Genomic DNA, 14,305 nt, shown 5'->3' on the forward strand with positions numbered 1-14,305 from the left:
GGTGGAAGAGGTACTGAGCAGAAATTGATGATCTGAAGAGCATTAACTTCCATGTGGACTTCTGAAATGATGATGATTTACACAGTTTGCCCTTGGCTACATTGATAAGTAAGGCATTTTCAGCATCTAGTTCAGATGTTTCCATTGCTGACCCCAGTTGCCAGCAGTGGTTAATTTTGCTAAAGTTGGTAAGGCTATAGAGACTTGCAGTTTAGGAAAGAGATGAATTTCTCATTTAAAAACAAACAGGAAAAAATCTCAGAAAAGACCATTTTTACACTCTCTTTATACATTACAAAGAAGCAAAAAAGGCACAAGCTCAATTTATTTTGTCTTCACATTCTATCTTTAATACTGCTCAAAATTCTTCTTCGTCTGGCTGACATTTTGTCACTTGGGTAAGAGCCCAACTCACTGTTACATTGTCAGAGGACACTTTGGCTCTGCTTAGTAATTTCCTACACGCCAAATTCTGATCCCTTTACTCTGGTTTAGTAACACCTTGCTCCACCAGAAGTCCCATTGAATTCAATAGCACCACTGATGGGCTTCTTGTCAATTTGATGCCTATGGCTGAGCTGTTAAATACATTTCAACAACTGCATTTGATTTATCCCTTTAGTACCTTAGGCCAAAACTCCACCAGAGAGGTCCTTTGGGGCCATCTGCCTGTCCCAAGTCAGGATAAAGGAGGAGGGTTGGGCGTGGGGCTAGCAACTCCACCCCGTAAAAAATCAACCTGCTATAGAAACGCCAACAATAGAGATAACCGACTTTTAGCCTGGAAAAAGAAGGGTCTTCGACTCGAAGACGCATGACGCTGGGTGGTGAAAGTCGTGAGGAAGTCACTAAGCTGATTACCCTTCTTGCAACCAGGAGGATTACCATTGGTACATGGAACGTGAGGACCATGTACGAGTCAAGAAAGATGGCACAGGTCGCAGCAGAGATGAGGAACAACAACTTGACCCTACTAGGCATTAGCGAGACAAGATGGACGCAAGCTGGACAAAGACGACTGTTGACAGGAGAGCTGTTGTTGTATTCCGGACATGAAGAGAGTGACGCACCCCACACATAGGGAGTAGGCTTCATGTTGTCCAAGCAGGCACAGAGGGCACTGATTGGTTGGGAGGCACATGGTTCCAGGATCATCACAGCATCCTTCAGAACTAAAATGAAGAGGATTAAGATGAATGTTGTACAGTGCTATGCTCCAACCAATGACAGTGAAGAGGGGGACAAAGACTATTTTTACAATAGACTTCAGAAAATATTAGAGATTCTCCCAGACAAAGACATTACCATCCTTATGGGAGATTTTAATGCCAAAATTGGACCTGACAACACAGGATATGAACAAGTCATGGGGACCCACGCTCTGGGAGAGATGAGTGAGAATGGAGAGAGATTTGTGGATCTGTGTGCACTTAACAACTTGGTCATAGGAGGTAGCATCTTTCCTCACAAGCGGATCCACAAGAGTACCTGGGTATCGCCAGCAGGCATGATAGAAAACCAGATCGATCATGTCTGTATTAGCAAGAAGTTCAGAAGATCTTTGCAGGACGTTAGAGTTAGAAGAGGAGCAGACGTAGCGTCCGACCATCACTTAGTGGTGGCCAGATTGAAGCTGAAGCTGAAGAAGAACTGGATAGACGCGTCAGATAGAAGAGTGAAGTTCAACGTTAGCCTTTTGAAGGATCATAAGATCAAGGAAGATTTTGGACTGATGCTGAAGAATAAGTTTTCAGTACTACAGGATCGGTCTGAGGAAGAGGAAGACAGTGTATCCAACAGATGGCAGAAAGTGAGAGAGACACTTAGGTCAGCATGCCAGGAAGTGCTTGGAATTAAGAAATATCAGCAGAAAGAGTGGATCACAGCAGAGACCTTGACTAAGATAGAAGATAGAAAGAAGAAGAAGGCAGTAGTTAATAACAGCAGGACTAGAGCAGCAAAGGCTAAAGCGCAAAAAGAGTATGCTGAAGCCCATAGAGCAGTGAAGAGGAATATTAGGAAGGATAAGAGAGATTATGTGGATGGACTGGCAGCAGAAGCGGAGCAGGCAGCATACAACGGTAATATGAAACAGCTGTATGACATCACCAAGCGACTGTCTGGAAAGTTCAGCAAACCAGAGCGTCCCGTCAAAGACAAGCAGGGAAAGTCTATAACAGAAATAGAACAACAGATGAATAGATGGGCGGAGCACTTTGAGGAACTCCTGAATAGACCAACACCATTAAATCCACCAGACATTGACCCAGCCAACGAAGACCTTCCAATCAATTGTGATAGACCAACCAGAGATGAGATCAGAAAAGCCATCACTATGATGAAGAATAGGAAGGCGGCTGGACCTGACGATATTCCAGCAGAGGCCCTGAAAGTAGATCTGGATGTTTCAGTGGAAATGCTGTACCCCCTCTTTGAGAAGATATGGGAAGAAGAAGTGATTCCAGCAGACTGGAAAGAGGGATATCTTATTAAAATCCCCAAGAAAGGAGACCTCAGCAATTGTGCCAACTACAGAGGAATCACACTTCTGTCGGTGCCAGGGAAGGTCTTCAACCGAGTTCTCTTAGAGAGAATGAAGGATGCCGTTGACCCACAGCTACGAGATGAGCAAGCAGGTTTCCGGCAAAATAGATCATGCACGGACCAGATAGCAACGCTTCGCATCATAGTCGAGCAGTCTATGGAGTGGAACTCCTCATTGTACATCAACTTTGTTGACTATGAAAAAGCATTCGATAGCGTGGATCGAGAGACTCTCTGGAAGCTCCTTCGGCACTATGGCATCCCAGCAAAGGTGGTCAACCTGATTAAGAACTTATATGATGGCATACACTGTAGAGTGATCCATGGAGGGCAGCTTACAAACAGTTTCCAGGTGCGAACCGGAGTCAGACAAGGATGCTTGTTGTCACCATTTCTCTTTCTCCTTGTCATTGATTGGATTATGAAGACATCCACTTATGAGCGTAGGAACGGAATCCAGTGGACGTTGTGGACCCAGCTTGATGACCTGGATTTTGCCGATGACCTTGCACTCCTTTCGCATCGCAAACAGCAGATGCAAGAGAAGACCAATGTAGTGGCAGCCATGTCATCACAGGTTGGCCTCAACATCCACAAGGACAAGACCAAGATCCTCAAGATTAACTCCATCAGTAATGACCCAGTCACACTGAATGGAATCCCTCTGGAAGAAGTGCAGTCCTTCACCTACCTAGGCAGTATCATCGACCAACAGGGTGGCACGGACGCAGACATCAAAGCAAGGATTGGTAAGGCAAGAGCAGCTTTCTTACAGCTCAAGAACATCTGGAGCTCTAGAGAGCTGTCTTTGGCAACAAAGATTAGACTGTTCAATTCCAACGTGAAATCAGTCTTATTGTATGGAGCTGAAACCTGGAGGATAATTAAAACAACCACCAGGAGGATCCAGACCTTCATAAATAGTTGCCTTAGAAGGATTCTCCAGATCCGCTGGCCAGACACCATCAGCAACATCTACCTCTTGGAGAGGACCCATCAACTTCCAGCAGAAGAAGAAATTAGAAGGAGAAGGTGGGGTTGGATAGGACACACACTACGCAAGCAGCCAACCAACATCACTAGACAGGCATTGCGGTGGAACCCCCAAGGCAAGCGGAAAAGAGGCCGTCCAAGAAACACCTGGCGACGCGACCTTCAGGCTGATAGCAAAAAAATGGGCTATACCTGGAACCAGCTAGAACAAATGGCCCAGGATAAAGGACTCTGGAGATCTGTGGTTGGCGGCCCATACCCCGACTGGGGTGACGGGCATGAGTGAGTGAGTGACCTTAGGCCAAAACATTTCACAGTGCTGAAAGAGAAAACAAATTTCAAATAATAGAAATGTAAGATTGGAAAGGACCTCAAGAGGTCATCAAATCCACCTCCTGTGCTGAGGCAGGACCAAGTAACCATAAGCCATCCCTGACAGGTGTTTGTCCAACCTGTTCTTAAAATCCTCCAGTAATGTGGATTCCAAAACCTCCTCAGGAAGCCTATTCCAGAAAGTTATTCCTAATATTTAACCTAAATCTTCTTTGCTGCAGATTAAGTCCATTACTTCTTGTTCTTCATTCAGTGGACATGGAGAACAATTGATCACTGTTCTCTTTTAACATCCCTTGATATGTGAAAAAACAGTTTTCAGGTCTTTTTTTTTTTTTTCTCAAGACTAAACATGTGCAGTTTTTTCCCTTTCCTGATAGGTCAGGTTTTCTAAACCTTTTATCATTTTTATTGCTTTCCTCTCTAGTTTGTCCCCATCTTTCTTAAACTGTGACCCCAGAACTAGACAGTACTCCAGCTGAGGCCTCACCAGTGCTGAGTATAGTGGTACAATCACCTCCTGTGTCTTACAGATGACACTACTGGTAATATCCCCAGAATATTAGCCTTTTTTGCAATTGCATCAGATTGTTGACTCTCATTCAATTTATGGTCTATAAACCCAGGCCGGTTTCAGCGCTACTAGTTATTCCCCATTTTTTAGTTGTGCATTTGATTTTTCCTTCCTAACTGAAGTATTTTGCACATGTCTTTACTGAATTTCATCTTGTCAATTTCAGATCAATTCTCTAATTTGTTGAGGTTACTTTGAATTCTAATCCTGTCTGCCAAAGTGCTTGCAACCCCTCTCGGCTTGATGTCCTCTGCAAATTTTATAAGCACACTCTCCACTCCATTATCCAAGTCATTAATGAAAGTATTGAATAATACCAGACTCTGGACTGACCCTTGAGGGACCCTACTAAATATACCCTCCTAGTTTGACAGCCAACAGTTGCTGACTACTCTTTCAACCAGTTCTTCCAACTAGTTGTGCACCCCCCTTATAGTAATTTAGGGGGGAGGGATAGCTCAGTGGTTTGAGCATTGGCCTGCTAAACCCAGGGTTGTGAGTTCAATCCTTGAGGGGGCCACTTGGGGATCTGGGGCAAAATCAGTACTTGGTCCTGCTAGTGAAGGCAGGGGGCTGGACTCAATGACCTTTCAAGGTCCCTTCCAGTTCTAGGAGATGGGATATCTCCATTAATTATTTATTTATTATAATTTAATCTAGACCACATTTTCCTAGTTTGCTTATGAGAATATAACAATCCCCCCTCCCCATTGAAAAAAAAGCTGATGTGCAAAAATGGCCCCTTGAGATAAACACTGTTAATAGAATGCAAGTGTAGTACTCACCACAGTGACATTAAAAGCATAAAGGAGATCAAAGGGAAGTGCAGCAATTAAATCAATGATGAACCAGGTAGTCACATAGTGGATACAAATAGATCTTGCTTCAAATATAACTTGGCCAGACTTGCTGACATAGGTTGTTCGGAAATTTAAAATAATATCTGCTTGACAAAGAGAAGAAACAGAGTTAGACACAGGTACTTCCTGCTTCAAATGGACTGCAGTGTCAATCAGGACAGTAAGTCTATTTTCCAAATGCTTGGTAAGAAAGACTCAGGGTCATATTTTGAAGTCCTTACTCAGTTTTCCTTTAATCCTTACTACGGGCCTGATCCTACAAACACTTATGTACTTTACATACCTACCTAGTCTCATTGAACCAGTCACAGGAGTAAAGTTACTCATATGTCAGTGTATAAAGGAATGGGCCTAGGGCATTATTTGCATCGATTTCAAAGGGAGCTTTTATTGAATAAAAAAAATAAAGAAAAGCCTCTGAATCCAAACCTAACATTTTTCTTTAATGGATCACATAGTCTCATTGTAATAGCTGTGCTATTACACTGAGAAAAATGAAGCCACAATGCATGTAATTCAATTACTCTAAAATATTATTTTATTAATTACAGGGGGGAAACAATTATTTTTAATGAAAAAAAATCTAATTTATTACAACTTTCTGCTCTAACTGCCCAACACAGGATTCCAAAAGAAATATCCTCTTCAACAGTAAGCACTTGTTTAAAATAGAAAAGTGCTGAGCCATCTGAAAAGAATTGGCTGGTGGGGTACGTTGGAGAGATATCAGAAGCAATATGAATTATTTGGTGGCTTGTGCATTTTGTGTGTTTCCTTTTCATTGTTTAAGGCTGCATGTCTGTCAACACAGAGATTCTTTTGACATGGCATGCTAAAACACGTTCCATTTCAAATAAGAGTTCAGATCTTGACAGTTCAGTCTCAAATTATTTTCACTTCCCAAAAGATGAGGGCCATATCTTGCCCTTGAGCTATGCACATAGCTCCTACTGATGCCAACGAGAGCTACTGGTATAACTTCTACTGTTCTCAAAGGAGCACTGCCACAGATTTAGGGTATTATTATTTTATTTTTACAGCACCAGAAATGTGCATTGTGCTTTAAGAATTCTGAGGGGCCTCCCACAAAAGAGAACTGTGTGGTCCCAGGTACAAAGGGACAGTAAAGTGGCAGGGCTGGCTTTCTCCCTGTGAAGACAAAGGGATATAGGGTGGCTTATCTCTGTGGCCTGGTAGGCTAGACCTCAGTGGGTTTTCTTGGTTGTTTAGGTTCTGTAGACAATCTCCATATGTCAGTCCACTACGAACAAACTAAATTACACAGGTATGCTCACTTTTATTGTCAAGTCACAAAAACACAAAATACCAGTGGTTAGTATCTCTTGAGTTATCAGGCAATTTTGCTCTGAAATATCAGTATTTCCTTTCCCTATATACATGTAGCTTGTATATTGGGTAGGGCAGTTGTGAAACAAAATTGCACCAACCCAATAAACTATATGAAAAAGTTATAAAGATAGGCTGTAAGTATGTCTCGAATTTTATCGTTCATACTTATATACTCAGTACTCTCCCCCCCCTCACACCTCATACTCCCCTTTCCCCCAATATTTTAATTTTTATTTTTCTTAGCTCCCATTGGGAGGATTGTTCTGTTGTTGGCTCTCTTGTTTTATAGGGAGCTTTCAGGAATTAAACACTTTTCCTCCACAGCATGCACATGGAGCATCATGTGCTTGTAATTCCTAATTCTTTATAAACTGTTTATCTCTGCCTTTTTAATTCAGTCCATCACAGATGTATGCAACATCCGGCATGCTTGAGCAAACAAAGAGAAAAACTCCTCTCAGATGTCAAAGTTGAAGTGTAGATTTCCAATGCTCAATGCATAAAGCAACATTACTAGCAAAGCTATAAAAGACTACCAGGTGAGCTTTACCCCAACAGGTATTTATCTGTGGGCTTTCATATAACATGGACAACAGAAAAGTAAAACTGGACAGTTAAAAGTTTTTCTTCCGTGCTTTGATTTATTTCAAAGCTCTGCAATTAGAAAATCAAGAACGATTATATCTGACTGCTGAGGAATTAGTAGGTAGATCTGCTTTTCACTAACGTGAGCGCCAAAAGGAAAACAATTAAACATTTATATTAGCTTAAAGGTTTCTTCTTTAAATACATCAAAACAATTAGAAATCTGTGCAGAGGCAAAATAATTAAGCATTTATGTGGTGTTAGAGGTTTCTATTTAAATACATCAAAATAGGTAGCAGGGAAATATTTGAGCCAAACAGCTACTAACCACAGTATTAAAACCTATAATTTAAGGGGGACTGATATAGGTTGTACCTCTCTGGTATCCCCTGTGGGGGATGTGTGTAGAGGGCACTCTCTTGCCTTGGACATTCTTCTCTGGATGGCATCATGATCGTTGTCTAGTTTCTAGACTCGGGGTACAGCTCTTCAGCTGTACCTGTTAGGGAGAGGAGACTGGGGTTGGGTCAAAGTAGTCCAAAAGAAAAAGGTAAAATATTTCCACAGCCTACAAAAAAGCCTGGGCCTCCATGGTCTCATACAGGATAAAGGCCAATAGACCTTGAGAGAAAGGTCTGGGCTCCTTATCCCTTGTGTGTACAAACCGTAAGAGTTTTGACAGAGTTTTAATATCTTTGCTGAGCCAAAATGGGTAAAAAAATGGCAGGGGATTATTCTAACCTAAACAAATTTCATATAAGAAGTGTTGATGAAAGCAAGCACAAAACAAAGAGTACGTATTGAGTTTGTGTAGTTAGATGATTTTCTAGGGTTTTTATGAGGTTACAAATTAGAATAGCAAGGGATTTACTATTCTTGAAATGGTAAGAAATTCCTATCAGACACTATCTTGACTGCACATTTTAATGGGACAATGACAATTGATCATGCTCTTTCTAGACATTTTAGAGAGACTCACAAGTACTTTATTTGATTGAAAAGACAGTATTTTAGCCTTTGAACTTTGAGGGAATTTTCTCATACAGCCAAACAATCACCAAGGAATCTAAAGATCGGACCTGGAACCATGAGAAATCATACCATAACTCCAATACTGACTGTATTCTAAGCAACATTTAGGATGTAAAGTTTGTGATTCCTGCTACCCTCCTCCGCTGTGTGTCATTTCGTCCCATCCTATTTTCTCCCTCTTTCTGATTTGTCTCTGTGTGTCTTCTGTTTAATTGCTTCCAAGCTTGGCCAGCATTGGAAGTGACATAGTCCTATAATGAGAAAGACAAGTTGGGTGAGGTAATATCATTTATTAGACCAACTTCTTTTGGCAGGAGGGACAAGCTTTCAAGCTTCACAGAACTTTTCCTCAGGTCAAACTCTGTGAAGCTCGAAAGCTTGTCCCTTCCACCAAAAAAATTTGGTCCAATAAAAAGTATTACCACACCCACCTTGTCTCTCTCATCTCCTGGAACCAATAGTGTGCTACAACAACACTGCAAACATATTTCCATAATGTTATTGCTATAACCAGCACAACAGGTTGAGACAGTGTAAGTAGCTTTGTTCAAGTATGAAGGAGAAACAGAGGAGGAAGCCACAACATACTAGCTAGATGGTATCCTACACCAGGGAAAAGAGTCATGATCCAAAGGCAGAGGCCTATTTGTGACTGACCTATGCCTGAAGTATGAGAAGGAGAGGTTGCTCACCTTGTACAATAACTGGAGTTCTTCCACATGTTTGTCCCTATGGATACTTCATTTCAGGTGCAAATAAGCCCCATGCACCTCTGATTGGAAATTTTTGGTAGCAGTCCAGACATGCACTGTAGCTATCCTTGTGTGCCATAATAAGAGCATATAAGGTGTGACAGACCCAGACGAGTGGGGTACAGGAGTCTGGTAGAGGGCAAGTATACTGGTCACTGGATGAGTAGTTTTCTGTTCCCTGAGTGACCAGAGCAGGGGCTGCACTAGAGTAATCAGGAATCTGCTAGAACCAGTTAAGGCAGGCAGGCTAATTAGGACACCCGGAGCCAAGTAAGAAGAAACTGCTAGAATCAATTAAGGCAGGCTAATCAGGGCACTTGGGTTTTAAAAGGAGCTCGCTTCAGTTTGTGGTGTGAGTGTGAGGAGCTGGGAGCAAGAGGTGCAAGGAGCTGAGAGTGAGAGGGTGTGCTGCTGGAGGACTGAGGAGCACAAGTGTTATTAGACACCAGGAGGAAGGTCCTGTGGTGAGAATAAGGAAGGTGTTTGGAGGAGGCCATGGGGAAGTAGCCCAGGGAGTTGTAGCTGTCATGCAGCGGTTACAGGAGGCACTATAGACAGCTGCAGTCCACAGGGCCCTGGGTTGGAACCCGGAGTAGAGGGCAAGCCCGGGTTCCCCCCAACCTCCCAGTTGACCTGGACTGTGGGTTCTTCCAGAGGGGAAGGTCTCTGGGCTGTTCCCCAACCCACATGGTGAATCTCTGAGGCAAGAAAATCCGCCAATAAGCGCAGGACCCACCAAGATAGAGGAGGAACTTTGTCACAAAGGGAATGTTGGATAAGGTGTTCTCGGTTCCTTCTCTACTGCAATGTCTCCTCAAGGCAGACTCCAAAGCAGAGGGGAAGAAGGGAAGGTACAGAAGCACTCTTGGCAATAAACATCTCAAAGAACTCCAATTACTGTACAAGTTAAGTAACCTCTCTGAATAATTTCTTTATGGGTTCTCCACTTCAGGTGACTCCCAAGCAGTACTCTCTTAGAAACTTGATCTAAGATTGTTTGAAAAACAGCTGTTCCAAAGGCAGCTTCTGTCCTGGAGGTGTGAACTAGAGCATAATGCTGTGAGAAAATGTGAGCCAAAGCCCACATGGCACCTCTACAGATTTCTGTTATTGGAACATTCCTCAACAGAGCTACTGATGTAGACTGTGATCTGGTACAAGGGGCCCATAACTCTACAAGGGGGCTTGGAATTTAGCAGCCTCATAACAAGAAAGAACACAGCCAGAGACCCATTTGCAGAGTTTTCGGGGAGATGTAGGCGCTCCTTTAATTCTGTCGGCAAAGGAAACAATCAATCAGAGAGAAGCCCTAGATAGAAAGCCAAAGCTCTCCTGGTGTCTAAGATATGAAGAACAGCTTGCTCCCTTGACTGGTGAGGCTTAAGGTAAAAGACTGGGAGTTCAATTTCCTGATTATTATGGAAATCTGAGATTACGTTAGGGGGGAAATAAGGATGTAGTCTAAGAGATACCTTTCCCTATAAAAGACAGTACTGGGGGACTCGGTCTTTAAATTATGTTAATGGCTCGAAAGGAAGTTTCATTAGGGAGCTGAAGACAAGGTGTAGGTCCTCCCTGACATGTGGGAAGAGATTTGTTAATCCGTTAATGAATCAAGACATAGCAACGTGAGCAAGTACTGAAAATCCTTGTACTGCAGGGGTTGAAGGACAGTCCAGAGCTCTTCAGAACAAAGAGGTAGTCCAAAATATGTGATACTCTGCTGTGTGTACCAGTTGGTGTAATCTCTTCCATTTCTGTAGATATGATTTTCTAGTGGGTGACTTCCTGCTATTCAGTAGTACTTCCAGCACTTCACTTAAACAGTACATTCTATTCCTGCCAGCCCTCTAGGAGCCAAGCCTTGAGATGCAGAGCAACAAGGTTGGGATAAAGGACCCAAATCTTGGGTCAGAAGGTCAAGTATTAGTAGTAGCCAAAGTGAGGGGTGAGATGAGAGGCAAACTAGATAAAGGAATCAAACTTGTCTCAGCCAGGCTGGTGTTATTAGGACGACTCTGACTTTGTCTTTTCTGATTTTGGTAATGGTTTTGAGCCATTTGAGTCAGATAGGCATATAGAAGTTTTTCTCAACCAAAGAATAAGGAAGGTGTCTCCTAACAAATGAGGACCCAGACCTGCCCTCAAACAGAACCGCTGGCATTTTCTGTTGGTGATGGTGGTGAAGAGGTTCACATCCGGATAATCCCACTAAGAAATACCTTCTTCAGTGTCAAGGAGTTGTACTCCCACTTTGTGATCCTGGCAGAAGTGTCTGCTTAGGTTATTAGCTATCATCTTCTGAAATCCTGGTAGGTATGTGGCCGAGGTGAGGATTTAATGGGATATGCCCAAAAGGTGCGATCTAGTAAACAAGCTCCCCATCCTATCAGGGATACATCTGTGACTATGATCACAGTGAAGGGAGTTGGTGTGAATGGAACTCCTGAACACACTTCATCTAGGTTTGCCCACCAGTTGAGTGATTCCAAAATCTTTGGTGGAATGGACACTATTTTGTCCAGATTGTGTCTATTGGGAGTGTAGACAGTTCTCAATCACACCTGGAAGCAACGGTGATGGTGTGTGCACCCCACACTGGCCTGGCAAGAGCTGAGTGGGGCCAGATGGGTCCAAGCTACTAGTTAGACTGCAAGCCAGGGAGCTAATAGAGGAGGAATGGTCTCACCTGGGCAGGAACAGGCAGGGCCTGTAGAAAGTCCGGTAGCTGGCTACAGAGTAGAGGGCAGCAACTAGGGCCGGCGAGTCACTCCCTGGAAAGGAGGAGGAGTGTTTGAGGCTGCAGGAAGGCAAGCTGCACAGGCTCCTTGAAAAGAGGGAGTGGAGAAGCTGGTGAACCTGGAGGGAGCCAGTTAGAGAGGAAAAAGCCCAAGGAAACAGCAGCAAGGTCAAAAATAGTACAGAACTAGCTGCATGTTATAGGGTCCCTGGGCTGGAACCCAGTGTAGAGGGTGGGCCTGGGTTCCTCTACCAACCACTGGGCAATTGCTCAGGGCACTGGAGATGCCAGCTGGACACCTCATCCAGAAAGACTGATTTCTCCAGAAGGGGAGGGACTTAGTGACATGGCTGGAGGGCTGAACCACAGACCAGAAGCAGCAGCAAAGTGAGAGAGGCCGCATACAGAGAGAAGACGGGGGAAGGCCTGCTGGGGAGCATGCAGATAAGAGATTGAGCAACCAGCAGGAGCAAACAGCAGGAGGCACCACAAGTGGAGAGGGACTCCATCCCAGCAACCAATATATAAACAGGAGTGCAGTGCCCCAAAGGCACAGGCCTCCAGAAGTTCCAGGAATATTATTGCTGAAGTTTGTGGTCTCATCTGAACTTGGGAAATTAGGTTTGTTTACAGTAACAAATCTGTCTTCTGGTAAGCAAGCCCTGAACATCAGGGTAGCTCATATAAAATCTATTTTCTGAATGGGTCACAATGGGCTTTTTTTCTATTGAGTTGTAAGTCTATCCTGTTGAATAGATTTAAGGGCTTCAATACTGCAGAGTGAATTTCTTCGTAAGATCCACCTTTGAGAAACCAGTCGTCTAGGTATGGAAAGATGATTACTCTAAAATGGTGAAGCTGTGCTGCTACTACCGCCATGACCTTGTGAAGACCCTGGGAGAGGTGTAAAGTCCAGAGCGGAGGACTTGATATTGAAAATGGCCCTGACCAACTATAAACCATACGAAAGCATCTGTGGGCTGGATGGATTGCAATATGAAAATATGCATCTTGGAGGTAGAGAGCTGCAAACCAATCCCCTGGATCTAAAGATGGTGTGATTGCTGCAAGGGTAACTATCCTGAATTTTTGGCTATGTCTACACAATGCCAGTGTGTAGAGTACAGACACTGCAGTTGTTTCTATACACCACAGTGAAAGGTACGCTGTTGTCCACACTTGTCACTGCAGTGTGTAGCTACATGCAGCAGTGAAAGGCTCTAGAAGCAGGGAAAAGATAAAGCAGCTCCTTGCCACCAAAGCCTTGTTCTGTGGCAAGGAAAGTCTAAAAAAATGGGGAGGAAGCAGGATGCTGCATTGCTAACAATAGCCGTGGAGATATAGGAGGCATTGCTTGGGTATGTAGAAAGCCATGAGAGTATATATACCCTGGGAGTTCAGGTGTGTAGGGCACTCTACTTTACTTACCTAAGCTATGCCTCACTATCTACACCGATATTTATACCTATTGATACAGATCCATGCAGTGTCTGTATTCTACACGCAGCCATAAGTGGCTTTTGGAAGTTTCCCGAGAGACTATTGCAAGCCAGCAGACTCATCGATCATTGCTACAAACCTGATCTAAGGACATTGCAATCATTTGTCATTTATATGATCTTTTAAACATTCCAAAACTCTCTCCTTTTCTTTTTTTATTATTAATAACATTTGTTAGAAGCAACAGAGAGTCCTGTGGCACCTTTAAGACTAACAGATGTACTGGAGCATACGCTGATGAAAGCATATGCTCCAATACATCTGTTAGTCTTAAAGATGCCACAGGACTCTCTGTTGCTTTTTACAGATCCAGACTAACAAGGCTACCCCTCTGAATCTTTAGTTAGTTTACTGATTGGCTGACAGCATGATATTTGGGTAAGATCTGAGATACATATCGACCTTGGGGCAAGTGTCTGATCCTTTGGGATTGATAGAACCTCATGTATGGTTAATTGGGTTTTCAATAATCTCTCATCATATAAGACCAGTTTGTCTGAATGGGAACCACGGTCTGGAATGCTTAAAGGAGACTGCATTTTGTGAAACACTGTGGTGCTACAGAATCTCTTTTGTTATTGGTTTGGTGAATCTAATTATAAAATAAAATATCTGTTTTGGGGATGTGCCTGTCCTGTTTCTTGCAGTCAGTCCTGAGTGTGGTATTTTTAGCATGGTCCATTCTAGGCATCAGTCACAATTACATCACTCCAAAGAGTGTCACTTTAAAACAGAATTTTTCAGAGCAGCATCACAGCGTGTGTTATATTGAGGAGATACTGACTCTTGTGAAATATCCTGGGCCTATTTTTTCTCCACTCACACCACTGAAAATTAGGAGAACTCCAGTGGAGATTACACTGATGTAAGATTGGAATCAGTGAAAGAACAATCTATCCCCAAGTATTCAAAATACAGGTCCCAGCATGGAGCTCCAAACATACCTGTGTTAAATTATTCACCCCTTTGCCAAGTGCTTTTGCTGATTTTATATTATAAATATTTCTCTGTCTTCCCTCTTCATTCATGTTTTTAATCATGT

At 43.1% G+C, this 14,305-nt stretch overlaps 1 protein-coding gene across 1 annotated transcript in view; it reads right to left on the reverse strand.

Moving 5' to 3' along the window:
• The window catches only part of KCNH8 (potassium voltage-gated channel subfamily H member 8), a 355,081-nt gene that overhangs the window by 116,798 nt on the left and 223,978 nt on the right, over positions 1-14,305 (reverse strand). The window contains exon 6 of the mRNA XM_054020303.1: positions 5,230-5,387. Coding sequence (XP_053876278.1) covers positions 5,230-5,387 — 158 coding nt within the window. The remainder of the gene's footprint in view (positions 1-5,229; positions 5,388-14,305) is intronic.

The sequence above is a fragment of the Malaclemys terrapin genome, chromosome 2 (genome assembly GCF_027887155.1).
Source record: "Malaclemys terrapin pileata isolate rMalTer1 chromosome 2, rMalTer1.hap1, whole genome shotgun sequence".
Lineage (NCBI taxonomy): Eukaryota > Metazoa > Chordata > Testudines > Emydidae > Malaclemys > Malaclemys terrapin.